Genomic DNA, 27976 nt, shown 5'->3' with positions numbered 1-27976 from the left:
TCCCAGTGCATCCTGGGAAGCTGCCATCTCTTTGCCCTGCTCCTCATTCCTCAGCTCTGTTATTCTTCTTTAAGCTCCTCAAATAAGCCAAGCTCCTTCCTACCCTGAGGGCTTTGAATTGGCAGTTCCCTCTGCCTGAAATGCTGTTCCGCTTGCTCCTCTATTTGAAGGCTCCATCCTTCAAATTTTAATATAAATGTCATCTTCCTAGAGAGTCTGTCCTGATTAAGAGCAGTTGGTTTTCCCCTGCTCATCACTATTCTTTATTCAGTGTCTTATTATAGCATTCATCACAACATGTAATTAATCTCTTTTATTATTTTTGTTGTGTGACTGTCTCTCCTCATTCAGTATAAACTCCATGAAGGCAGGAACAACTCCTGGATTATTCGTTGCTGTTGCTCCCCTGCCTGCAACACTAATTCTCCAATTCTGGTGGTTAGCAGAGTAGAGAATCAGTCAATATTTTTTCAGTATTCAACTATATCAAGATATGTATTAAGTGAAAAAATACAAACAGTATATAGAGTAGAAGTTCCATTTGTATTTCAAGAAAATTTTACACATACACACACACACACATGTATATGAAGGATACACAAGAAACTAGTAATTGTGGTTGCTTCTGTGGAGATTGCTGGTCAAGGGAGGAAAGGGAGAAAGAAGTTGAAGTTAATAACAGTTTTCCCTAGCTGAATATTTTAGCATGTGACTATATTTCGTATATAATAATAGTAAGACAAATACCTCTTTTGGTACTATTAGTAGACAATATAGAATACCAAAAAAGTAAGAAGAATCTCAAAAGCCAGTCATCTAAATGGAATTGTGCTCGTGTTCCGTTGTGTCTGACTTTTTGCGACCTTATGGACTATAACCCAGCAGGCTTGTCTGTCCATGGGATTTCCCAGGCAAGAATATGGGAGTGGATTGCCATTTCCTTCTCCAGGGGATCTTCCTGACCCAGGGACTGAACTCGAGTCTCCTATGGCTCCTGCATTGGCAGATGGATTCTCTACCACTGAGCCACCATGGAAGCCCCCAAAATGGTATAAATTTAGCCTCATTTTCCTCATTGCACCTATGAGATCTTCTGTGACTCTGGCCATGGTCTGCAATCTGGCACTTGAGTGCAGCTCTTGGTATTGTGGATAAGAGCAAGGACTCCTTACTCAGAAGCACTATGTCTAGCACATAGTAAGTGCTCAATAAGCAGCAGTCATTATTTCATATATTACATGCTAACACCTCTAAGCTTCCTACTGAGCTCAGGTTTCTGCATGTTAGGGAAGGAGACATATGACAAGATAGCAGGGTGGCACTTCTTATCTGCCAGCTGTTTGGCTTCTACATGGGTGGTCTCCATATCCATCTACCCAGCAATAATTGGGAAATTTTGATTATTTTATTGCATCTTAATCTCATAAAATGCTGTGAATGGAAAAATGAAAGTACTAACAGTAGTGATGTGACATGTTTCTTACCAAGTGAGAGCAACAAATCCACAGAATGAGAGAAAATGTTCATAAGTCACATATACAAAGAGCTTGTATACAGAATATATAACACAACTCAATAATAAAAGGACAAGCCAATTAAAAAGTGGACAAAGGGTTTGAATAGATATTTCTCCAAAGAGGGTATACAAATGACCAATAAGCACATGAAAAGATGCTCAGCATCACTAATTGTTCAGTTCAGTTCAGTCACTCAGTCATATCCAACTCTTTGTGACCCCATGAACTGCAGCATGCCAGGCCTCCCTGTCCATCACCAACTTCCGGAGTCCACCCAAACCCATGTCCATTGAGTCGGTGATGCCATCTAACCATCTCATCCTCTGTTGTCCCCTTCTCCTCCTGCCCTCAATCTTTCTCAGCATCACATCAGGTGGCCAAAGTATTGGAGTTTCAGCTTCAATATCAGACCTTCCAATGAACACCCAGGACTGATCTCCTTTAGGATGGACTGGTTGGATCTCCTTGCCGTCCAAGGGACTCTCAAGACTCTTCTCCAACACCACAGTTCAAAAGCATCAATTCTTCAGCGCCCAGCTTTCTTTATAGTCCAACTCTCACATCCATACATGACCACTGGAAGAACCATAGCCTTGACTAGATGGACCTTGGTTGACAAAGTAAGTAATATACTGCTTAAAAAGCAGTAATTAATATACTGCTTTTTAATATGCTGTCTAGGTTGGTCATAACTTTCCTTCCAAGGAGTAAGCGTCTTTTAATTTCATGGCTGCAGTCACCATCTGCAGTGATTTTGGAGCCCAGAAAAATAAAGTCAGCCACTTTTTCCCCATCTATTTGGGATGGGGCTGGATGCCATGATCTTCATTTTCTGAATGTTGAGCTTTAAGCCAACTTTTTCACTTTCATCAAGAGGCTCTTTAGTTCTTCTTCACTACTTGTTAGGGAAAAGTAAATAAAAGCCACACTAAAATGTTGCTTCACACCTACTAGAATGGCTACAGTCAATAAGGTGGACCACAGCAAATGCTGGTGAGGATCTGAAGAAACTGCAACATGCATCTGTTGGTATAAATGCAAAATGGTGATGCCACTGTGCAAAACAGTTCAGCAGGTCCTCAAAATGTTAAACACAGAATTACCATACGACCTAGCGATTCCACTTTTAGGTATCTTCCTGAGAAACAAATGCATATATCTGCACAGAAACCTGTACATGAATGTTCATAGCAGTGTTATTCATATGGCCCCAAACATGGAAACACCCCAAAAATCTATCAACTGATGAACAGATAAAGAAAATGTGGTCTACCCAGACATCTATAAAGAGGAATCAAGTACTGATACACATTACAATATGTATTAACCTTGAAAACATGCTAAGGGAAAGCCAAACACAAATGGTCACATATTTTATGATTCCATTTATGTGAAATGTCCAGAAAAGGTAAATCCATAGAGACAGTAAGATTTAGTGGTTGCCAGCGGCTCAGGGACTTAGGGGGTTGAGTGTTGGAGGGGAGTGATTGCCCATGGGTAAAGGGTTTCTTTCTAGGGGGACAAGTGTTCTGGAACTAGGAAGTGGTAATGGCTTCATAACCTTGTGAATATACTAAGAACATTGAGTTCTGTACTCTAAATGGGTGAATTAAAGCTCAATAAAGCTGTTTTAAAAAGGAAAAAAGGATACTATTAACTCTTTATAATTGATACAGAAATAATTAGATTTGTTAAAAGGGATACATCTTAGCCTCCACTAAATATTCTGTTTTTTGATTTGTGAAGGGAAACAATCAAACTGAAGATATATTAGCCAAGACTGAATATATATCATCCAAGATTGTGTCCAAAAATGCAGGTGTAATTGGCAGTGTTATACCACATTTTATTACCTAGGAACAGATGTGCTGTGTTGACAGAGTACATTTGTTGTTTGACTTTTGACGTTAGTCACATTTTCAGAAGTGAATTTATGTATGGACTTAGGGGGCTGTGTATACTCTGTCATAGGGAAGGCAAATGTTCCCTTAGCCGTCTCCACTTCTTTCTTCAATACCAGGTCACCAAGCAAGTTTCTAAGGAATAATTCAACCGAGACTAGTAGACTGCATATAATTATTTGGCTCACTGGAAAATTCTAATGCCCATTAAAAAAAAATCGACTTTTGATTTATCAATCTTCTGTGAATGTGATCAGAAAAAAGCCCTAGAAAGTAGTTTCATTTTGGCCTTAACTAAATACACAACTAATGCTGAAATAAATAACGAGTGTTAATAAACCTCACAAAACTAAAATTCCAGGGGGAAGTATTTGGTTCATCATGGCTCAACAATTTCCAAAGTCCGAATCAGTTCTGCTAAGAGCTGGGGATAAAATGGGACCAGTACAGAAAAAGCCTTACCCTCCTGAAGTCCAGTGAAGAAGAAAGACATCAAACACCCAAACAAATGAATAAAATGATAATCAAAATAATCCTCATTCACTAATTTCTTGTTTGAAAATTCTTCTACTCACTAAAATATAAGCTCAAAACTGATACTTGGGGCATGTTTTAAAGGCTACTTTAATTAATTAGTTAATGTGGCTGTGCCCCGAGGCATGTAGGATCTTAGTTCCCTGACCAGGGATCGAACCTGCGCCCCTGCATTGCAAGTGTGGAGTCTTAACCACTGGACTGCTAGGGAAAGTCCCCTTGCTGCAGGTTTGAGGTCACTTGTGCACATGTTCATGTGTAAAGTGGTAAAAAATTGGAGTTGCTCAACATGCATATTCCCAGCTGTGGTCTATTGAGCTCTCACACTGTAAACAAGAGTCCTTCTTGCTATTATTCCGTGCCACATTTTTTACATTTTTGTGCTTTTGTTGATGATTTTGGTTTTTAGATGTCCTGTAAGCATAGTGTTGAGGTGCTGTCTCGTGTTCCTAAGCACAGAAGGCCGGGTTGTGCCTCATGGAGAAAAGATATATGTTAGATAAGTTTCACTGCAGCTTGAGTTATAGTGTTGTTATTGGCTGTGAGTTCAACGTGAATGAATTAATGATCTATTTGAAATGAGGTGTCTTTAAACAGAAACGCGCATAGAACAGGTTATGCATTGATGGCGTGATGACAGTGTGGTGACCAGAGGCTGGAGGAACCTGACCCTGTGCTTCCCCTGGGACTGGTAGTTCTGTATTCACTCATTTGGCGTCTGCAGCAACTTTATTATAAAGTTTATTTATAAAACTCCTGTGCATCATGGGAATGGGCTGTTTTGTTAGGATAAGCAAGAGAAGGGGAGCTCCAGAGGTGCTGAGAAAGAGTGAATGACATGCATGTGTCTGTTCTCGATAGAGAGGCCTCTTGAGTGAGGCCTCTGACAGCTGAGCTGAGACCCAAAGGGGGAAAAGAAGCTGCTGGGCAGGTGAAGAACATTCCAAGCAGAGGGACCAGTGGCATCTGGAGATGGGAAAGCCTTGGCCTGTGTGGGCACCTGAGCCCTGCTGGGAGGTGATGGAGAAGCATCCAAGGGCCAGCTCCAACAGAGCTTGGGACCTGGCTGAGAAGTTTGGGTTTTATTTTAAAGGCCTGTAGTAAACCATGTTAGCTGCAGAATTCAATCACCAAAGATGTACTGAAACATGTACTGTGGGCTTGCACACCTCCCAACAGGGCTCCAGTGCCCACACAGGCCAAGGCTTTTCTATCTCCAGCCCCCACTGGTCCCTCTGCTGCAAGCACTTCAGCACAATGGTTGCAGGGCATCTTAAAACCAAAACCACCCACAAAAGCACAAAAATGTAAGACGATAAGAAGGACCCTTGTTAATGGTGTGAGAGCTGAATTGACCTCAGTTGGGAACATGCATGTTGGGTGACTCCAATCTTTCACCACTCTACACATGCATGTGTCTACAAGTGACCTCAAGATTGCAGCAAGGGGACTTTCCCTAGTGGTCCAGTGGTTTAAGACTCCACACTTTCAATGCAGGGGGTGCAGGTTCGATTCCTGGTCAGGGAACTAAGGTCCCAGTGGAAGCTGCAACATGTAGACAGTGCAGTTGGAGTCAAGTATTTTTTCCCTCACCTGCCTGGGTCCTTGTTTGTTCTTATCAAGAGATGTGAGAGGTTGCAGGTGGTCCCTTATTCACCTCTGTTTTTCCCGGGCCGAGGACAGAGCTGGGATTTACTACTCTGAGCACAGACCAGGGGCCATCATAAGCCCACAGAATACGTTTCAGTACATGTTTGCTGGCTGAATTCTGCAGCTGTGTAGAAACCATGGTGAGGAATTTTCTTAGAACCTGGACAAATTTGGCATTTAGGTCTCTGCCTCCCAGGCTGACTGACAGGGCAATGGTGGGGGAGCTGAGCTCCCAGCTCCAGCAAAGGCAGACCCACCATCCCCTTCTCCCCATCCCCAGGCAGGAGCTGGCAGGAGATCAGACGCTGCTTCAGTTCCAAGGAGCTCACGAACAAAGGCTGTTAAAGTTGCTAAGAAACCTGCTTTTTCTGAGGGCTGACCGTGTTCCTTTGTTTCTGTGGCGTTCTGTTGTGAGAGTGGGTGTGAAGTGCGCCCAGGGCTGTCACTATGCCAGCCCCAGACCAAGTCAGACTTGGAGGCAAAGAGCTGCAGACTGCCCTGAGCACCATCCAGTAAGCCAGGTATGCTAAGCCTGGAACAAAAGAGGAGGCAGCTGCCTGAGGCCAGAGATTGGCAGAACTGTGAGCAGCTGCAGGAAGCCAGCTTTGGATGCCAACTCCTGGGCCCACCCCACCAGAAACCCAGAAACCTGAGGGTAGGAGATACCACTAAGAAAACCGGGAGGGGACCCCACTTCCTGGGTGAACTTGGAAATTAAGTCCCTAACAAGATCTGGGCCATTTCAAAATATGAGATGCAAGATCTAGAGGACTAGAAGGTTCCAGGCTGAACTTTATTTACCTTGCTCCCCTTCTTCTCATGGCTATAAGGAGAACCTGAGGCCCAGGGAGAAGAGACTTGCTCAGGGACACACAGCATACAACAGATAGGAGAACTCACCCTAGGGTCTGTGGGCTATGAGTGTAATTTGAAACTATTCATCCATTCATCCATTTGTCAAGTACTTATTGAACCCTTACTAAGTGCCAGGCCCCAAAGCCCGAACCCCAATCACACAAGGAGGAAAAAAAGGATGCAAACCTTTGAGCAAATTGCCACATTCTCTGATCTATTTCCCAGTAAGCATGCAACAACACGAAGGAGCTCCCACTGTGTGGCTACGTGCTCTACTTACCTTGGATTCTCTGCTCTCGTGTAGGGCTGGGAGGACGAGGAGCTGAAATGGATGAGACACGTGAGGGCCAGGTGCCCTGGATTTGCCATTCTGCAGGCTCCAGGTCCTAGTGTGTGCCCAGCACCTTGAGCAACTCATTCCTGGCTCTAGACTTCAGTTCGAGGGCACCGTTTATGTTCTCTCTGCCCCAAATCTTTAATGGTTCCTGCTGCCTTTGTAATAAAGATCAGAGACCCTGGAACACGGCCCACAGGGCCCCAGAGGGTCTGGCTTGGTTTCCCTCCTCATCTCCTCTCTCTCTCACTCTGTTCCAGCCTCACAGACCTTCATACCTGTCACGATCCTACACAGGGTGTTTGGTCAGGTTGCCCCTACACCTGGAATGTTCTTTCCTTTGGGGAAAAAAAAAAAAGTTAAGTGAAAGTGTTAGTCGCTCAGTTGTGTCTGACTCTGTGATCCCGTGGACTGTAGCCGACTATGTTTCTCTGTCCGTGAAATTCTCCAGGTGAGAATACTGGAGTCAGTTGCCATCCCCTTCTCCAGGGAATCTTCCTGACCCAGGGATCGAACCTGTTTCTTGTGCATTGCAGGCAGGTGGTTTATGGACTGTCTGAGCTACCACGGAAGGCCCCACTTTATTTCCTAGTAAATTCTTTAAAGACACCATTAAAACATTTATAATTTATGGGTGTTTATAAAAGATTTTCAAACAAACAAGAAATGCAAGTTATGAAAGACAGATTGGACTTTCTTGCTCCAGGGCTCAAACCTGCACAGTGGCCCGTAATCAGATCCCGGGTCTGTAAAGGAACCTTCGCCAAGCCACGGTCCACAGCGCCCTCTAGTGGGCTCTGAATGACAGCACCAGGGTAGCTTCTGTCTCCAGCTCCACACCAAGAGTCAACTATAGCAGAACAGGCAGAGCAGGAAGCACCATGGGAAAACTCCCTTCGCTGTGTAAAACTGGGACCTAGCTAGGGGGCAGGATTTGCATAAGATCTCACCTTGCACAGCAGGGCCAGCCAGGGTTCTTTCCAGCACATGGTATTATGTAATCCAACTCTCAAAAGCTTTGATAATCCAACCCTCATAATGCTTTGGTATGCAGGGACTTGTGGCTCATGGGTGAGCGCAAGAAATGAGCTAAGCTGGTTTCATGTTGTCACTGAAACCCTCCACTCCTGGGTGTAGCCTGTAAGATTCTTTGTGCGCTACCTGGGCTAAGTCTGTGAGCTCACCTCCTTCCCCGCCTCCAACACAGGAACTCCTTCCTGCCTCAGGATCTCTGCACTGGCCGTTCCCTTTGCCCAGAATGCTCCTCCCCAAACTGCCTTTTGGCTCATACTCCCTTCTTCTTGTCATTCAGCTCTCCCAGAGGCATTCCCTGACTACCCTGCTTCATGTTGATCCCCACCCCAGTCTCTAAAATACCTTGTTTTATAACCTCCATGGGCCTATTCACATCTGAAATCATCGTGGTGAGCTGTCTGCGATGCGCCTTCCTCCTTAGAATGATGGTGGTAGGGAATTTATCCAGGACCCAGAGGAGGCACCGAGTGGGTGGGTGCTCAATGAATACACAGGGAACGAAGGACTGGAGAAAGGCGCAGACAAGGAATTAGCCAGAGACCACATTAGAGAAAAGTCTGGAGGTTTACTCAACAACAGTCACAATCGCAGTTGTACATGGTAAGTCAGGTCTTCACAAAGGCTCACTTTTCCAGGCAGGAGATGAGAGGCTGGTGGTCTCGAGCTTTCTCTGTGGATTCCCATATCCGACCTGTCAGATATTCCCTGCATGTAGTCCCTCTGGGATCCTCCTTCAAGTCTGAAACACAGCAGGAACCCAGCCCTGTGGGCCAGCACGGCTGAATCAAAGCCATTTTGGGAGCAAACTTTAAGAGGACCTTGTCGCTTGGAATGTAGGTGCAACTCCCACCCCAGAGGTGACAATGGGCTTTGGCACAAGATACAGTTAGAACTAAAGTATTACTTGAATTAAAAAAAAAAAAAAGCATCAGTTGAAAGCAGAAAAGAATTCCAGGACAGTACCCACTCCTTACCCTTCTCCCATACTTAGAAATCCTCAGAAAACTTAATCAAAGTTGCATTGCCTCCTAAGAATGACAGAGATCACCCAACCTGTGCAAACCAGGGATCTCTGAAGCAAGGTGTCGGGATTTCTGAGTTACTTCTGTAAAGTGCTTTGCCACTCCTTTGAAACTTCAGAGATTAGAAATATAGAGATGCACACACAAAATATGGAGCCATCTTCAAGGACATCAGCTATTTCTTAAAGAGAAAAAGAAACTCGACAGGTGGTGAATATAATGTGGACTCTGGGAATCCATATTCTACATCTCCAAAAAGAATCATTCTTTCTCCCCAGGTCCTGAGGTTGCACCCCCCATTAGATCTCTTCTGTAGATGTACTCCCTTCTGACTCTGAGCTATTTCTTCCAAAAATGGGGAACTGATAGCTCCTGGATGGTCTTGAAAGTTGAAAGCTCCAGCTGGAAGCACAAGGTGGAATGGCTTTTCTCACACATGCCCGCACACTTAGCATCTGCTCCATGACCTTGAACCTACTGGGAAGACACTCTTTGTGTTCTGAAATGTTCCTGTAGTCCCCCTTTGGAAAGGCTGCTGGGGCCACAGAGCTGTGATACTTTGTAGCCACACCCTGTTTCGTGACCTCATGCTCAGAAGAAAGGCTTTAGAGGAGAAGGGGTCCACATTCTCACCCATCACCTGGCTGACAGCACCTCCACAGTCTCATGGATCCTTGAGACATGTAGTTTTCCAAAATGAAGACAAAACAATGAATGGCTACTATGTGTGATTGGTTGGTCTGTTAATGGACTTCTCTCCCTCCTTCCCTGATTACAGGCTTTGTCAAGGCTCAGCACCCACAGACGTGGGTTCAGCAACTGCAAATGTCAGGGTGCTGAGAGGATCTGCCCATTCCTTGTTGAGGGTGCAAAACCAGCCTCAAAAGGAGAACCAAAGGACAGAAAAGTGGACACATGAAGACTGCTTGCCGCTGCTCCTGCTTTCCACATGCGCCCTGGTCTTGCCAAGAACAGTGTCACCTGCTGGAGTGGGACCTATTGCAAACCTAATTGCTGGGGGTGGGGTGGGGGCTGCAGCCGTGGCTTCCAAACAGGCCCCCCTCCCAGGAGTGGCTGAGACCCTTCTTGGCCATGGATTAAAAGAGCCATCCAGTTGCCCTTTAAATTCAGGGTGTTACTCTCATTGAATGCAATAACACCTGGCCCTCTGGCCCTTGGTGGGCACTGCTGTTTCAGATCCTGCTCTAGGCCCAACGCCTCCTGCTTGAAATCAGACATTAGGAAACACACACTCATCCAACAGGGATTGCACACATCACCAAAAATGTCCCCCCCACCCCGACCCTGCCCCTTTACATCTAGCAAGGCACTAGGAAATGATTCAAGTTTAGGGATTGGCTGTACGTTTGCATGTTTTTCTTTTTAAAAGGCACAGTTTTCATTTTAATAATGCTGCATTACTTTCTGATGATGAATCCTACCTCAATCCTCCCAAATTACAACACTCTTGCTTTCCGAGATTCTGGAAGGGGCCGCATCTTTTGACTCCTTCCTAAAGAGGGCCACTGCTAAAAGGTATAGCACTCACTTGGAAAAGACACCAGGGACAGACAAGCAAGCTTTGTAAGCATGGGGCTGCCTCTCCTGCAGACAGGTGGCCACAGTGGGAGCTGTGCTGAGGCAGAAGGTGGAAGTGACGCTTTGCCTGCTGCACACTTCATCGGGGTGGTGGTGGCTGGGAGAGTTCACTTCCCTCCTCAGATAACTGACGAGATCAGCCAGCATCTCAAAGGCAGATCCGTGGCTCTGCTCCCAGATTTATGTCTCAGTTATTTCACTGGCAAATAACACAATCGAGAAGCTCGACTCTAACTGGAACACCGATTTAAAGACTTCCTGGGCTAGCTGGCGGGAGCAGCGGGCTGTAGACTGCAATTTCCATTTCTGACTCAGTGGGTGGCAGGCTGGTTAGAGAAACACTTCCTATTAGTTTGGGAGCCCTCTGGGAGTCTGACACATAATTAACAAAGCAAAAGGTAAATACAGAGGGCCGTCATGGAGCGGACTGCATATCTGTTTGTGGGACACTGGGGTGTTCACTGCAGCCGTGACCGTGGCGGGGCTGGCACAGCTTCCGGCCTGGGCTGAGGACTGTGTCACACCCAGGCCTCTGGTATGAGCGGATGAACGTGGGATCCCCCACCTGTCCCCCAACACCACCAACCTTGGACTTCACAGATTGTTTCTAGGCTAGGGGCTGCCTTGAAGGTTTTACAGTTGACTGGTTCCTTCAATCACAGCATTCCAGAAATCCATATTGGATGCTAGAATACCAGAATCCTATGTGGTACTCTAGTTTGTGACCCAAGTACACAGTTCTTTAAAAATTCTAGAATTCGATATGAGAACCAGAACCACAAGGAGTCGGGGCTAGGCAACCTGCCCACGGTCCACCTCAGCGGCCTCCGGACTTTGTGAGGCCAGCACATCACACCTCTGCTCTTCTGTAGAGACAGGCAGCTGCCCGAGGGAGGGAGAAGGGAGAGAGATGGAAGCGCTGATGGGGGAAATTCAAGCAGAATTTCTAGTTTGGAGGTCTTCTACTATGCCTGTGCCACAGACTCAAGGCCCTCTGAAACCCAGTCCCGAAGAGCTGGTGGCCGGACTGTCCTTGAGCCTGGAGAGCACTGATCTGGGCATCTTGAGCACCCTGAGAGCCAGGGCAGACACCAGGGCTGTCCACGGTGGCACAGGAGGGCCACGCTTCTGCCCCACCTGACAGCTGGCCGGTGGCCAGCACTGAACACTCAGAGGGCCCCAGGCACGGCTTCTAACTGCATCTCCTTGGGTCAGGACAGGGAACAGATGCCGGGGAGTAACTGCAGTTATCCCAAGCTGGGGCCAAAATGAAAGGGCTGAACCCAATGGCCCCGAGAAAGACTCTTGTCCTTCTGTTGCTGATGAGTGGCACTGTTGCTTAAAGTTGGTGCCTACAGACACAACTTGCCTCTCTCTCGCTAAAGGACCATCATGGATGAGCCAGCTGAATGTCAGGCAGGCTTGGAGGACTCTGTTTCGGGTGGCCGAGGGCTACCCTGGCATTCCTTCCACGTACTGCTCAAGGGAACGTGGTGATGGGGTGAAAAGGCTCTTCTGGGTTTCCACACCGCCGCCAGGGGTGCAGCGGGCTCTGCTCTGGAGTGGGGCCTCTTGTGGGGTCTGTTCTCCATGCCTCCACCATTTGGGGCCTGCAGGGCTGGGTGGACACCCAGGTCAGCTTCAAGAGCCCCCTCTGCCTTGACCTGGCTGGCCAGCACCTTGTACAGAATGGGGGAGCCCTGGCAGCCCTGCCTTCCTCTGGAGAGGGAGGCTGCAGGGAGTGCTGGAGGGGACCCCGCCAGGCTCACTGTGGCAATGTGAGGGCTCAGTTGCTATTGAATTTTTCCAAGACTGTGGAGTTGGTGTGTTCAAACAGCCACTGCTGGGTGGGTGAGGAGGGGTTGCAGGTGTTCATGAAGATCCTGTGGTCACTTTCACTGCAGTCCATGCAACTGCCGCTGACGGGGTGGTATAAGGTCTGGTCCTGTGAAACAGGCAGGTGGTCAGCCGGGCCGTGATGGGGAAATGAGCCCAAGCAGCAGTGATACCAGCGAGGGGATGGGGCTGGGGCTTGCCGGCCTGCCTGGCTCTCCTCCCCACCACACAGTGGACACTGCCCACCTCCCTTGAGGCTGGCCTTGCCATGTGCCTGAGCAGTGCCCGCTGGGATGAGGACAAAACTGATGTATGCCACTTCTGGGCTGGGACCCTAATCATGCCTATCTCCAGTTAAATTTCATTTGCTCTCAAGGTGGTTTAAAATAAAAAAAAAGACTCAGTTGCCAACATTTAAGATTCTAAAGCTGAATTTAAAAAAATTAAAAATAATAGAAAAAGAAAAAAAAGATATTAAAGCTGGATTTCTGATTTCTCTTGATGACAGGAGAGTCAGGGAAGTTTGTGTAACAAATGCATGAGGGAGGGGGCTCTGGAGAGAAGAGGGGAGGCACACTTTTTTTTTTTTTTAAGTCAAGCAGGCTCCCCTGTCCACCCCCCTCCACACCCTGTCTTACTTTGCGGTACTTCCACAGCTGGTTGCCCTTCATGCTGTGGCAGTCGTAGAGGGTGACGGGGCTGGTGTGGGAGACGGCATCAAAGCAGAACTTCTTGGTGTGCTGGGGGTCTCCGGGTCGGATGTCTTCTCTCCAGGTGAAGGTGAACACCTGCATGCACAGGGACGCCGTGATGTGGACAGCAAAGCAAAGCTGGGGGTCTCTTCTTTCGCAATTACAGGAAATTTTAAACACAGGGGTTCAGAAAACTGTATAGTGATATAAAAATATTTATCCTCACGTCTCCAAAATTCAGTGTCTATTTTACAAGTGACAACTGCTAGATTTTCATTGGTTAAAGCAAAACGTAGTCTCACCCCCAAAATAAAGCTGTGTTTAAAGGAAAAAAATACCTTCAATTACATGTTGAAATGATAATTTTGATATTTAGGGTAAAATAAAAAAATATTATATATAAAAAGTATGTTGATGACACCTGTCCCAACGACCCAGCTTCAATGATTACTAAATCAGAACAAATCTTGTTAGCACTGCCTCTGCACCATATCCCCCACCCCTACATTCTTTTGAAGCAAATTCTGGACATCTTACCATGTCAGGTGTCATGACTTCAGTAAGTGCCCTGATAATAGTGAAAAGCGACCACAAGGTTCTCAGTGTCATCAAATAGCTCAAGTTCATACGTTTTCAGATTGCCTTACACACTTCTTTCCAGAGTCAGTCTGTTTGAATTAAGATCCAAACCAGGTTCACATATTATATAGGCTGATAAACTTTTTTTTTCCCCCAGGAGCTTTACTGAATAATTGGCATGCAATAAACTGCACACATTTTAAGTGCTCAGCTTGAAACATTTTGACATAGCTTATACCTGTCAAACTGCCATCATCATCACTGTCATCAAGGCAGTGAACATATCCATCACCCTAAAGGCACCCTCCTGCCCTGTGTGATCTTTTCCTTCTATCCCTCCCCACGCCCCTAGGAAACTCCTTTGTTTTTCATGAAAGAGGCGCTCACAATTTCTAGAATTTTATATAAAAAGAATCAGACAGGATGGATTTTTTTTTTGATTTCTTAAACAACACAATTGTGTTGAGATTTAATCACGTTATAACAACAGCATTTATCAACAGTTCATTCCTTGTTATTGGCAAGCTATATTCATTCACTGCATGGTACTTGATATACCTGTTGTTGAACATGTGGGTGGTTTCTGCTGCTGCTGCTGCTAAGTTGCTTCAGTCATGTCCGACTCTGTGTGACCCCATAGACGGCAGCCCACCAGGCTCCGCTGTCCCTGGGATTCTCCAGGCAAGAACACTGGTGTGGGTTGCCATTTCCTTCTCCAATGCATGAAAGTGAAAAGTGAAAGTGAAGTCGCTCAGTTGTGTCTGACTAATCTTAGCGACCCCATGGACTGCAGTCTACCATGCTCCTCCATCCACGGGATTTTCCAGGCAAGAGTACTGGAATGGGGTGCCTTTGCCTTCTCTGGGGTTGTTTCTAGTTTTGGTGTTTTCAAATAGTTCACTTCAGTCGCTCAGTCATGTCTGACTCTTTGTGACCCCATGGATCACAGCATGCCAGGCCTCCCTGTCCATTACCAACTCCCAGAGTTTACCCAAACTCATGTCCATTGAGTCAGTGATGCCATCCAACCATCTCATCCTCTGTCGTCCCCTTCTCCTCCTGCCTTCAATCTTTCCCAGCATCAAGGTCTTTTCAAATGAGTCAGCTCTTCAAATCAGGCAGCCAAAGTGTTGGAGTTTCAGCTTCAACATCAGTCCTTCCAGTGAACACTCAGGACTGATCTCCTTAAGGATGGACTGGTTGGATCTCTTTGTAGTCCAAGGGACTCTCAAGAGTCTTAGAGCTGCTATGAACACATGTGTACAAGCCATTGTAAGGACATGGACATCATTTCTTCTCTCTTGGATGAACCCCTTGAAGAGGGATGGCTGGATCACAAAATACATCAATGTGTAACTTTCCAAGAAACTACCCAACTGTTTTCCAAAGTGGTTGTACCAGTCACATTCTTACCAGCAGTGTATGGTTCCAATTCATCTACATCCTTGCCAAACCTTGGTATGGTTGGTCTTTCTAATAGGTTATAATTTTAATTTCCATTTCTCTAATAACTATTAAGTTAAGCATTTTTGATATGCTTCTTTGCTGACCAATACGACTTCTTCACTAAAATCTCTACACATCTTTTGCCCATTTTTAAACTGCATTGCTTATTTTCTTACTGAGTTTTGAGAAATTTTATACTCTAAACATTTCCCTGGTGGCTCAACTGGTAAAGAATCCGCCTGCAATATGGGAGACCTGGGTTCTAACCCTCGGTTAGGAACATCTGGAGAAGGGGTTGGCTACCCACTCCAGTATTCTGGCCTGGAGAACTCCATGGACTGTATAGTCCATGGGTTCGCAAAGAGTCAGACACGACTGAGCGACTCTCACTCACTCACAAACATTTAAAGTTGTTATCAGATATATGCTTTGTAAACATGTTCTCTTAGTCTGTGGCTCATCTTCCTATTTTTTCAATGGTGTCTTTTAAGAACAGAATTTTCTATTTTGAAGAAGTCCAATCTATCAATTTTTTTGTGTCATCAATTCTCTTTTGGTGTTGTATCTAAGAAATCATTGCTTGGGTTACCAAGGAACACTTTTGCCTGTGTTTTCTTCTAAAGTATTTTGGTTTCAGTTTTATGTTTAAGTCAATGACCCATTTTTGAGTTAATTTTTATATACAGTATAATGTATTTATTGAAAAAACTTTTTGCACATGGATATGCACTATTTGTTGAAAATATAGTGCAAAAATTTTTGCACTGAATTAATTTCCCTTGAACATCTTTAAGAGTGTGCTGTCCATACATGCATGGATCTATTTTTGGAGTCTCTATTCTCTCTTTACAGCAGTATGCCACTGCTTTAATCAGTGACACTTTAACAATATATGTTGAAATCAGTCCTTTAACTTAGTATTTCTTTTGAACATTTTTTTGGCTAGTCTAGGTCCCGTCCATCTTTCCACATGAATCCTCTCAGGTGGTTCTCTGTCCAGCCCCAGGAGTTTCTTCACACACACCAGTACTCTGCTGAATATGCAGGGGGCCCTCTGTAAATCTCAGACATTATCCATGTCCGGCTTTCTCCAAGCCTCCAGGATTCCATTTTGTGAATTCTAGCCACCTTGACCTCCTGCACTCTCTGCGCTGCCTCCTCAACTCAGGGCGTGTGCCTGGCTCCCCCGGGCATCCCCCTCCTGACTTGTGGACTGGGAACTCTCTCAAGGAAGGAAGCCGGGACAACCATCATGCTTGTTGGCTCCCTGTCTTCCAAGGGTCACTGTCTTTCAAGGGCTGACATCGGCTCTCCTGAAAACAGTTGTTTCACATATTTTGTCCATTTCTTTGGATGCTTTGGGTAGAAGGGTAAACCAAGTCCTTGTTATTCCATCTTGGCCAGAGGTGCGCATTGCGGTGGTGGTGGTGGTGGGGTTAGCCAGTTACTGCTCCCTGAATGTTGACTTCCCAGGCCTCCTCCAGGTCAGGAGCTGTAGCTTAGACTTGCATTTCTTCCTTTTCCGGCTCACTAGAGCTCATCACTCACAGTGGCTGTGGGCTCCACGGGACACAGATCCCAGTGGGGCAACTGGGCTGCTATGCTCCCCGCCTCACGGTGGAAGCCAGCATACCCACACCCCAGGCACATTCTGCAGTTAGTCTGAGTGAATCCTGTCTTCATGTGGACTCTCCACCGCAAGGGGAGTTGTTCTGAAGCTGAGCTGCCTAGGCCTGTTCTATCCAGGCCCTGTATTTCTCCTGATCTCTCTTGCAGCCCCAGGATCAAGGAGCAGCCATACAGGGCTGTGGAGAATTCAGAAGAATTAACTGATGAGCATGTCGGCATACTTGCTCAGTTGTGTCCGACTTGTTGTGACTCCATGGACTGTCCTGTCAGGGTCCTCTGTCCATGGAATTCTCCAGGCAAGAATACTGGAGTGGGTTGTCACGCCCTCCTCCAGGGAATCTTCCTGACCCTGAGTCTCTTGCATCTCCTGCATTGGCAGGCAGATTCTTTACCACTAGTGTCACCTGGGAAGCCCTTAGTCAGTGACAGCCATTATCTAGTAAGAATGGTTTTCAAGAAAGGATGGGGGAGGGCATCACACATTCCGGAGGCTGGCACCGTGCATGCTCAGTGTGCACGCTGAGAGGAGGTGGTGCTGTGCATTCTCAGTACGTACGCTGCGCAGCCCTCCTGAGTTCTGTTTTTACAAAGGACCCACCTTGTAGGCTTATATCAGTGTGCACTTTCCAAATGCCAGAAAATCCACAGCAGGGAGACTATAAACCATGTGTCTTTGAAACAAGATTCAATGGATGCTGTGTGAGTTAACAATGGGGTGCACCTGGGAAGGGATGAGGGGAAGCTATGTGCAGTTTCCTGTGAGAGGCATGTCCTACATGGTGGGCTTGCACTCCGCACGCTTCGGATTATACCCTTTGGGAGATCCTTTGGGGACCAACCCTCTCCCCTGTGTCACCCTATTTTTCAAGTGAGGATGACCATACCCTAGGCCCCAGGAGGGGCCCATGACCCAGGTCACTAAGAGGACTGTGTCATACCTCCATCATTGCTGGGTCAGGAAACCCAGCATGTGAGGGCCCCAGGGCCTTTCTGGAACTCTTGGAAGGGACATGCCTTTTCACTGGGTGGCTGGCCGCCTAGAGCTGCTGGTGGTTACCTCTGCCACCACTGGGGAAGACAAGTCAGCCTAAGAATGAAGCCGAGGGAAGCAGAGCTGGGGCCCTGGAGAGACTCTGATGACATCATCTAGACTTCAGTGACATGAGCCAGAAACTCTGTTGACAGCCATTCGGGCCAAGTGTCTGTCACTTGTAACCAACAGTCCAGACCAATGTGCAGGATTCCTCTTTCTGAAGTGTCCAGTAGGCTCGGATAACATGTCCCTTGCGCTGACCTGTCCCTCATTGCCTGGGCCTCTCCCTGCCAGCACACCACATGAGAACTGCAGGCTTATGACGGCACAGGGAACCTGGCAGCCGGTCCGAGGAACAGCCCCTACCTGCATGTTGTTCCAGGCGGCCTCCCCACGGCCCCGGATGCAGCTCTCTAGCCTCAGTGGGGAGCCCAGGGCCCCATGCTTCGTGTCTGCGCACAGCCCTGTGCCCACATTGCGGATCTGGATGAGAAGGAAGCAAAGAGAGGACCAGTGAGGTGCTTGAAGATATCCAGTGGGGCCCCTGCTGGGGCGGAAGGAGGGAGGCAAGGTAGAGGATGTCAGTGGGCTGAACTCCGAATTCTCCTAATGAAGTTCGCACTGGACTGGTGGGCAGGACAGAACCTGTTAATAAGGGAACACGGAGAGCAGCGCCACTCAACCTTGCTTTGAATTAGAGCATGTAGAGTCCAGGGGTGGGGCTGGGGCCTGGAGGGGAGGGGTTGTGAAGAGGAGGACTCCTGCCTCCTCTCCCAGAGAATTTGACCCAGCAGGTCCAGGAATCAAATTTTACCCTCATTCCAGGTGATGTAGAGGCTATACATTGAAGACCACTTTAGAAAAGGTGTGGGGTCTTTGCTCTCGGGCCTTAGGGCAGGTGAATGGGAGGCTCCAAAGAGGAACAGAGTCTCACTAAGGAAGGTGAGGACGCCCTGTGAGTGCAGGGGCCTCAGCCTGCGCTGGTCAGCCAGCATGGATGGCAGGCAGGCCACTGTGCTAGCTGCTGGCGTCACATCGCTTAGCTCCCACCTCACAGATGCAGCTGCTTGTGTGATGCAGGGGCCAGGGAAAGGCCCGCTCCAGTGCCCAGCTACAGGCAGTCTCGCCGCCCCGCTGCTGTGAGCTGCACCCGCCACGCTCCCCTTGGAGAGAGGCAGGCCTGTCCCCCGGGGAGGCGGACTCCTCTGGCAGGTGATTCGCCTGAAGACTGCTCATTAACACAGCCAGCCTTCCTCAAAGCCTCACTTGCGGCTGGGGCTTCCTCCCCGCCGCTCTCCTTCTTTTCCTCTCCTCTTCCAGAGGGCAGCCTGCCACTCTGGCAGCTCTCCTTACCTCCCTGCTCACTTCTCTCGGGCGATGTCCCAGTAAGTTTCTTGCTCGCCTAATCCCCTCTTGGTGCCTGCTTCCCGGGGGACCTGAACTAACACGGGGGAGAAAGCCAATGAGGTGGCAAAGAAATGAAGGGCTTCACGAGGGAAATCAAGAGGCACCTCATCTAGAAAACTCGCGCTGGTGTCGGTGGCGAGGGTGGTGCTGGCAGAGGGCTTAGCGGGGAAAGGTCCCTCTAATTGGCTGAGCAAGTGACACCTGGTGTGTCTGCAGGCCAACACACCTCTCTCCTGGGTGTCGTGGCCCATCTCGTGGCCAGAACATCCACCCTACCCTTGGTCCCTCTTCCTCCAAAGGCCACAGTGATTCATGCGGATCCGAGAGTAAGACTTCAATCCTGGACCTTTACTGACTCTACTGGGAAAGAGGTGTTCACTTCCTGCTAGGTTGGTCAAGCTGGGGCTCTCGCAGCCTAAGGTTTCTGGAAGCCATCTTGCTACTTTTGGCATGAGGACAACACACAAGGAAGCAGTTAAGTAGGAAAAAAAAGAGATTGACATCATTTGAACCCCCTGGATCCAGGAGTTCACAGTTGAAGCCACAGCCACCCAAGATTTCTATGAGAAGCAGTCACCCCCCTTTCCACCTTAGAATGGACTCTGTCACTTACAACAGAAGGAGCCCCAATATGTATGCGCCCCCTCCACAAATCCCCTTATACCCATCTCTGAGTGGTCCTCTCTGCCAGAGACCCAGGAGCCGGGATGTGGTGGACTGTCTGCCTCCTCCAGCAGGACCAGCTTCTTGGGTGTGTGAGAAGGGCAGCGGCACAGGCTTCCTTACTCAGAGTCTATGTTTGGTTTAAAGCTCTGCTGTCACTGTCTTAAATATCCTAATAATTTTACCTTTGGACCTGTAAGTGAAATTTCATGGGATAACAGGGTATGCACATGGGCAGAGGTGACACAGACTCTATGAGCACCTGCTGTTCCTCTCTGCAGAGCTCACATACAGCATCTCTGAGAGCCTGCAGCACAGAGTCCCTGGGTCCCCCATATGCTTGGAAACTCAGCAACACTCAAAGCAAGTAGGGTCTGAGGGTGTCACAGCTGTGACTAAGCGGGGGTGCTGGCCTGTCCCAGAGGCTACATCCTCCTTTTCAACCAGAACCGGCTTCAGCTTCATCAAGGAACGTGTCCAGGACACAGGAGGGACTGGGAAACCCTATTGTGTCCTTTCTTTCTTTCCGGCTGTACTGGGTCTTCGTTGCGGTGTGCAGGCTTCTCATTGTGGTGGCTTCTCTTGTTTCGGAGCACAGGCTCTAGGGTCCCTGGGCTGCAGTAGTTGGGTCACGAGGTCTTAGTTGCCCTGTAGCATGTGGAACCTTCCCAGACCAGGGATCAAAACCGAGTCCCTGGCATTGGCAGGCAGAGTCTTAACCACTGGACCCCCAAGGAAGTCTATGTCCTTTCTTTCGTGCGTTAATTCCCTGGATGACCCAACTACTTCAGCAGCAAATAGCACACAAGCAAAGGGAAGGAAGGGGCAACCTAGAGTTCCTTTTCCTTCAGCTCTTTCTCACTCATCAGTAAGATGTTGACAGGATGTGTACATTATCAAGAAGTGAAATAAATACAGCTGAGTTAGTTCTGTGCTGTGTTTCCACAGCTCTGGTAAGAAACACATATGCATGGGGAGGTCTGAAATATGGACTGTGAAATTTCACCAATTGTGCACAAATTGAATGTTGTGTTTGCCTTTAAAACCCGCACAGCAGAATATAAAGATGAATAGTAAAATTCATGCTAATAATTTAAAGTTTTAATTTTTTTCTACTTGTAACATTAAATAGCGAACATACAAAAACCACCACCCCAAGGCTAAGAAGAGAGACCAGCGAAACAAAGGAGCAAGTTTTATAGGTTATACCTCTACTGGCACTTTCTAGATGACGCTGCTTTTTTATTTTAATTTTTATTGAAATATAGTTGATTTACAGTGTTGTTACTTTTTTCTCTAAATTGTGGACCCGGCATGTGCATTTTGACTCAAGACCTATTTATGTGGCGGGGCCTAGCCTTCACACTCACCTCACCCCAGGCTGCGGCCGGGGGCTCCACGGGTGGGTAGAATTGGGGCAGATCCCAGGCGATCTTGGTCATAAACCACTTGAAACTCTTGCAGTTCAGGGAGCTACGGAGCTTTTTCTGGGCAGTCACGTCCCCAGCGGAGAGGTGGCGGTACTCTGGCCGGCGCTGGTAGATGTGCTCTGCGTACTCGTCCATCCACACCTCCGCCACTCGCTTCAGGTTCTGGAGACCGGCAGGTGCAAGGGTCAGGCTCTCCGTAGGGTCAAGGAGGGCAGGGGGTGCAAAGGGTCTGTGAGGGTGAGGTCAACCTTTCTTATTTTATGTTCTATTGAGGACTGTAGCCACACTGTGTTTTTAAACCTTCAGTATTTCCATTTTTAAATCAACATTTTAAGGGCTCTATAGCTTACAGTTGAGTAAATACACTGCTGCTGGTTTTCCTGACTACCTTGTGCCCCTTCCTTCCTACAGATTGCCTCCCACTGAATTTGGGGACCCACCCTTGCCTTTTATTTCAAATGGCTGAAGGAGAGCCACAGTGACCCAGCCTGGCCAATGGGAATATAGATAGTGGGGACATAGGGATTGGTCAGGAATGAGCATGTGACCTCGGTCAAGCCAATCAAAATCTGGAAGCATTGCTGGGTAAGATCCGATGGGTAAGATTCCAAGAAGAGCTGCTGGGCCATTTGAAAACCCTGTCCAAGGTTAGGTCATCCCTAACCTTGAGGGATGAGGCAGAGCTGAGGGTTAGAGCCAGGAAGACATTATTCTTTTAGTTCCAGAATCCAGCCTTGTCTGAAGCTAGAACTAGCACAGAGCTTTCCATTTACATGGGTCAGTAACTTGGCTTTCTGCTTAACCCAATTTGAGTTGGGTTTTTGTCACATTCAACTAAGAGTTCTGCCCAAGTTGACTGGTAAAAATGAATTACAACTTGCAACCAGGAGGTAAAATTCCCTCAGCAGCTAGAATTTTTAACAGTTCTTTGAGGTGTTAAGGTTGCTGCCACTTTATTACGAAGCACAAAGATAATAAAAAGAATGACAACCATATTACTTGCAAGTCAAAGCAGCAAGAGGTGAGGAAATATCCTATTTATGAGTAGACTGGAAGAGAAAGGAAAAGTGAATTCTTCTGTGTAACTGTGATGAAAATCTCACTCCCCCGGCAGTGTAGATTCCACGTGCTGACAACCTCTTACTTGGCTTGGAAGAGCAAAACATCAGAGTTCAGGGGAACTTCCCTGCTCTTAAACATCTTCCTCCAAGCCCAGGCTGTTGCCAGGATACCGCTCCCCTCCCATTTTATTCTCTAGGCTTTATCATATCATTTTCCCCCTTCTGTAATCCAGATCTCCTTCTGAAGAATAAAAGTGAGTTAGCACATCAGTCACACACACTTCAACGTAAGTGACTGCCCTAGAAGCAGAAGGTAAGGCTGCAGTTGGCAAATGTTTTCTGTAAAGGGCCAGACAGTAAACATTTTAGGCATTGCAGACCATGTGGTTTCAGCTCTGATGTTGCTATAAAGCAGCCCTAGACACTGCATAAATGAATGGGTGTGGTTGTGTTCCGATCAAACTTTATGGACACTGAAATTTGATTTTTCACGTGTCACAAAATATTATTATTCTTTTGATATTTTTTCCCCTAAGCTACTTAAAAATGTAAAAACTATTCTTAGCTCATAGGTCACACAAAAATACTTTGCTGACTGCTGAGTAAGGAGAAGGGAAACCTTGGTATTGAAGCTAAAACTCCTCACTTTTGCTGCCTCTGAGTTTGGGAGTAGGAAACTACAAAATTTCTTGCTGCTGCCTCCTTTTTATTTTGAGTGCTGAAGAGGTTGACAGTGGGTCAGCAATCAATTCAAGAACATTGTTATCCCTGCCAAGCCCTTGCATGGCAGAGGCTGGGTTTAATTTAAAACTGTGTCCTGGGAGTTCCCTGGCAGTTTGGTGGTTAGGACTCCACGCTCTCAGTCCTGAGGGCCCATGTTCAATCCTTGGTTGGGGAACTAAGATCCCACAAGCCATGCAGTGCAGTCCCCCTGACCTTCTGCTTAAAAAACCCCCCAAAATAACAACAATAAAAAGCAACCATGTTGAGAGGAAGCTGAAGGCCTAAAGGGGCCAGCACATGTGAACACTCTCCTTTTCCTGGTCTTCCACCCAGGTCCTGTGGCTCACTGATTATCTGATGAGGGACCATCTCCAACCACAGGTAAGGATGGCTAAACTGACCAAGGAAAGGTGCTGAAATTCACCAGTGTTCTTTTTAAAGGATCAAATCAAATAATATTCTAATTTTAACTGATACTTAAATTACTATTTTAATGAGTATTATATTTTCCAGACGGCTTAGTAAGTGATTTCTCCCAGATCTTGAGCTTTGGTACAGTTACTGGACCAAAGTAAGGACCTTTACATTTATGTCTATTACTTCTCCCCTTGCTAGAGTCATGAAAAGGACTCCGAGATTTTAGTGGGCTAAAGTGAAAGTTGCTCAGTCATGTCCGACTCTTTGTGACCCCATGGAGTGTAGTCCATGGAATTCTCCAGGCCAGAATACTGGAGTGGCTAGCTATTCCCTTCTCCAGGGGATCTTCCCAGCCTAGAGATCAAGCACCCTCCTTTGATCCCCGGTTGGGAAGATCTCTTGGAGAAGGCAATGGCAACCCACTCCAATATTCTTGCCTGGGAAATTCCATAGACAGAGGAGCTTGGTGGGCTACAGTCCATGGGGTTGCAGAGTTGGACGCGACTTAGTGACTGAACAACACCTTTCTAGTTCTGGGTTCCAGTCCTACCTGAGGCTCCTCTTGCTTTTCTTATGCTTGGATCACAGAGCTTTGCGCAGAATCTTGGAATAAGTCTCTAAACAAAAGTCAACTTTTGTTTCATCGGGCTTGAATGGGTTTCTGTTACTGTCTTCCCAAAGACCGCTTGGCCAGAGGCACAGGTGAGAAGGATATTAGCAAATTTAGTGAACAAACTGACTGGTTACTGATTCTTAAGGCAGGCAAGCTGGTGGCCACTTCATTCTCCCTGAACTGCTGCTCTACTGCTGTCCATCTCTTTGGCCTTCCAAGTTTGTACACCTTTAGTAAGATTTTGGTTTTCCTCTTTATTTGGCTGTCTTGGGGCTTTCAGAATATCTCTTCTCAAATCTATCAATATGATGTTCTAGGAGATAATGCTCTAGAAGGATCTGGTTGATAAAACACTGAGAAAACATGTAAATTATGATCTGAAACTAAGCAAAAATAGTTAGATACTGTGATAAAAAGTCAGGAGACCTTGACTGAGGCACCTTTGGTCCTACCAGTCTACATTGGCACCACGCAGATTGCTAACTGGTTTAAAGCCAATAGATTGACTCAGTAGTGACAGCTGAAAAAAAGAAGCTGAAATGTTACAACACAGAATTCAGATAAGACATTGAAATCAACTTCCCAGCCTTGTTAATACTGATGCCAACACATACTGGTAATAACAATAGCAATCACTATTTAAATGATAATCACTCTGTGCCAGGCACCAGTCAGACCTACAGCTACTGCTAAGTCGCTTCAGTGTGTCTGACTCTGTGCGACCCCATAGACGGCAGCCCACCAGGCTCCGCCATCCCTGGGATTCTCCAGGCAAGAACACTGGAGTGGGTTGCCATTTCCTTCTCCAATGCATGAAAGTGAAAAGTGAAAGTGAAGTCGCTCAGTCATGTCCTACTCTTAGCGACCCCATGGACTGCAGCCTACCAGGCTCCTCCACCCATGGGATTTTCCAGGCAAGAATACTGGAGTGGGGTGCCATCGCCTTCTCGGCAGTCAGACCTAAGTGGGCTTGAACTCTGGCTCGAGTTACTTTGTGTCGTTACATTTCACTGTCCTCATCTCTAACTACTACTACTACTACTACTAAGTCACTTCAGTTGTGTCCGACTCTGTGCGACTCCACAGATGGCAGCCCACCAAGCTCCCCTGTCCCTGGGATTCTCCAGGCAAGAACACTGGAGTGGGAACAAGTGAGGACTAAGCGAGGTAAATATGTAAGACGCCAACTTTGAACAAGGCCCGGCTCACAGGAAGTTTTTGTTCCTCCATGGATCAATAAACAGGGAGTGATGGTGTGTCTTTCCCAGGTGAGTCATATTGGCATGACAGCTCTGGTCAGGCAAAGGATAGTTTGGGAGTGGTCCTTCTTAGGGGTCTGAGGTGTCTCAATGGTCCCACAATCCCCAGGAGCTGAAAGAGTCGCAGTCTTGGGCTTACTGAGAGACTCTGGGGTCTTTCTGCCTGGCACCTTCTTCTGGAATTGCCAACAGTATTTCAGAGGAAACGCGATTTCTGCCTCTCCTGCAGAACTAGAACTCACACCTGCATGGGACCAGGCTGTCCCGAGCAGGGATAGCTGGTGTAGTTGTCGTTGGAATCTTCAACCACTAGAGGGCACTGCTGGCCCTCTTTTCCGTCACCGGTCCCTATAGTAGCCCGGCCCAGCACCCGGGAAGACTACTGCCCCTCTGACTGTCTTGGTCTTCCTTGTAAGTTGCAGAACAAGGGCTTTTTCGACCTGGGCTGCAATTCTGCACATCACTGACTGTCAGGTGACAAGGGAGGGAGAGGCAGTGGCCCGGGCAGGAGGCGGTGTGCACTGAAGCCAAACAGGCTGGCAAAGGGGGGGCTCTGTTAGGGATCATCAGGGTTAGGGTGGGGGTCTCCAAGAGGCAAAGCTATACTGTGACCCTTCCAGATCCCCCAAGCCTCCTGGCTCTCTTTACCCTCTGAGATCCGCACCCCCCCCCCCCCCCCAGCTTTCATTGTTCTTTTGCTGTCATCTTGATTTTTTTCAAGACTCTTAATATTTTAAAATTTATTATTATGGCTTCAGTTCAGTTCAGTCACTCAGTCGTGTACGACTCTTTGCGACCCCATGAATCGCAGCACGACAGGCCTCCCTGTCCATCACCAACTCCCAGAGTTCACTCAGACTCACGTCCACCGAGTCAGTGATGCCATCCAACCATTTCATCCTCTGTTGTCCCCTTCTCCTCCTGCCCACAATCCCTCCCAGCATCAAGGTCTTTTCAAATGAGTCAACTCTTCGCATGAGGTGGCCAAAGTACTGGAGTTTCAGCTTTAGCATCATTCCTTCCAAAGAAATCCCAGGGCTGATCTCCTTCAGAATGGACTGGTTAGATCTCCTTGCAGTCCAAGGGACTCTCAAGAGTCTTCTCCAGCACCACAGTTCAAAAGCATCAATTTTTCGGCGCTCAGCCTTCTTCACAGTCCAACTCTCACATCCATACATGACCACAGGAAAAACCATAGCCTTGACTAGACGGACCTTAGTCGGCAAAGTACTGTCTCTGCTTTTGAATATGCTATCTAGGTTGGTCATAACTTTTCTTCCAAGGCTTAGTGAAATATTAATAATACAAAATAAATAAAAATTTCTGGCTATTTCCATTTGTAGATAATGGCCACTAATTAGAGTGATGATGGATATAAACCATTTTAAGGCAATAAAACAGTTTAACATAGAATTTTTGGCATGAAAATGGAGAGGGGATGAGGAGAGGACACTAACATTTATTAACCACCACTGTGCCCAGACCTTTCAAATACCATCCCATGCATGTGCGTGCTCAGTTGCTTCAGTTGTGTCCGACTCTTTGTGACCTTATGAACTGTGGCCCACCAGGCTCCTCTGTCCATGGGGATTCTCCAAGCAAGAATACTGGAGTGGGTTGCCATGCCCTCCTCCAGGGGATCTTCCCAACCCAGGGATCGAACCCATGTCTTATGTCTCCTGCATTGGCAGGTGGGTTCTTTATCACTAGTGTCACCTGAGAAACTCTAAGTACCATCTCAGTCTTTCTCAAACATGCTGCTCTTCCTGTATAAAATTTTATCTAACATGTTTCTTTAAATCACCACTAGTCTAACTTGGCACCAACTTTAGCTTTGTCCTAAGTCACAATGTCTGTGAAATCATGAATTTCCTACACTAATCCACAATAAATTTAAACACATGGAAATAAAAATGTTCCTATGTCTACCACCTAAAATCACCTCCCTGGTCACACTTTGGCAAACTGAATTATTTCCTTAATTCTTCTGGCCATGCTAAGAGTTGGAAAAAATGAACTTCCTTGAAGCAGAGGAGTAAATAGAGCTTAAGAGCAAGCCTCCCAAGGTTACAGAGCTAATAAGTGATTAAGCAGGGCTTTAAGTAAGTTTTTAAATTTTTTCAGTTATTTATTTATTTTGGCTGTGCTGTGCGGCTTGTGAGATTTTAGTTACCCAACCAGGGCTTGAAGCTATGCCCTTAGCAGTGAAAGCTTGGAGTCTCAACTGCTGGACCGTGAAGAAATTCCTTGGAGGGTGGGGATGGCGCACATCCTCACACCTGGGGACCACTAGGTCTAGGGCATAGGGTGCCTCTGATCTGCTGATGGTCACAGGCCAACCTCTCACCCACTAGGGAAGCTACCAGCTTACCCGGGCCAGGCTGACTCCAGCAGGCACCTTGTAGGGCACGTATTTCCTGTAGATATGGCCCACCCTGGAGCAGGGAATGTCCTCCATGCGACCTCCACACATCCACACCTGCAGGATGAGAAGTGAGAGATTATATTTCCGCCCCCAGTTCACAGCCTCCTCAAAGGCCAGCGTTCCTTCGTGCATCCCTAGAAAGCATCAGCTTGGACTGTGTCCTAAAGGCCCCATTCACAGAACCAGGGATGTAGGAAAACACAGTGATGACAAGAGCAAAAACCGCTCAGGGCATCGAGTGCTGACTCCAGGCCAAACACTCTGCAGTGAGCTTCACATGCACAGCTTCACGGAAGCCTCATCAGAAAACCCATAA

At 47.1% G+C, this 27976-nt stretch overlaps 1 protein-coding gene and 1 long non-coding RNA gene across 2 annotated transcripts in view; one reads left to right on the top strand and one right to left on the bottom strand.

The window, feature by feature from the left end:
* The first annotated feature begins 130 nt into the window (after positions 1–130).
* LOC138440451 (uncharacterized) lies at positions 131–3951 on the top strand. The gene is made up of 3 exons (XR_011257033.1): positions 131–1049; positions 1880–2137; positions 3780–3951. It is a non-coding gene; the product is annotated as an uncharacterized lncRNA (long non-coding RNA).
* A 4420-nt stretch (positions 3952–8371) lies between these two features.
* The window catches only part of GALNT10 (polypeptide N-acetylgalactosaminyltransferase 10), a 230686-nt gene continuing 211081 nt past the window's right edge, over positions 8372–27976 (bottom strand). Inside the window, exons 8-12 of the mRNA XM_069589994.1 lie at positions 27607–27714; positions 21103–21324; positions 18029–18145; positions 12922–13071; positions 8372–12392 (exon numbers count right to left, since the gene is read on the bottom strand). Coding sequence (XP_069446095.1) covers positions 12234–12392; positions 12922–13071; positions 18029–18145; positions 21103–21324; positions 27607–27714 — 756 coding nt within the window. The 3' untranslated portion in view covers positions 8372–12233. The remainder of the gene's footprint in view (positions 12393–12921; positions 13072–18028; positions 18146–21102; positions 21325–27606; positions 27715–27976) is intronic.

Source organism: Ovis canadensis, chromosome 5 (genome assembly GCF_042477335.2).
Source record: "Ovis canadensis isolate MfBH-ARS-UI-01 breed Bighorn chromosome 5, ARS-UI_OviCan_v2, whole genome shotgun sequence".
Classification (NCBI taxonomy): domain Eukaryota; kingdom Metazoa; phylum Chordata; class Mammalia; order Artiodactyla; family Bovidae; genus Ovis; species Ovis canadensis.
This window is presented reverse-complemented; position numbering and strand designations above follow the sequence as displayed.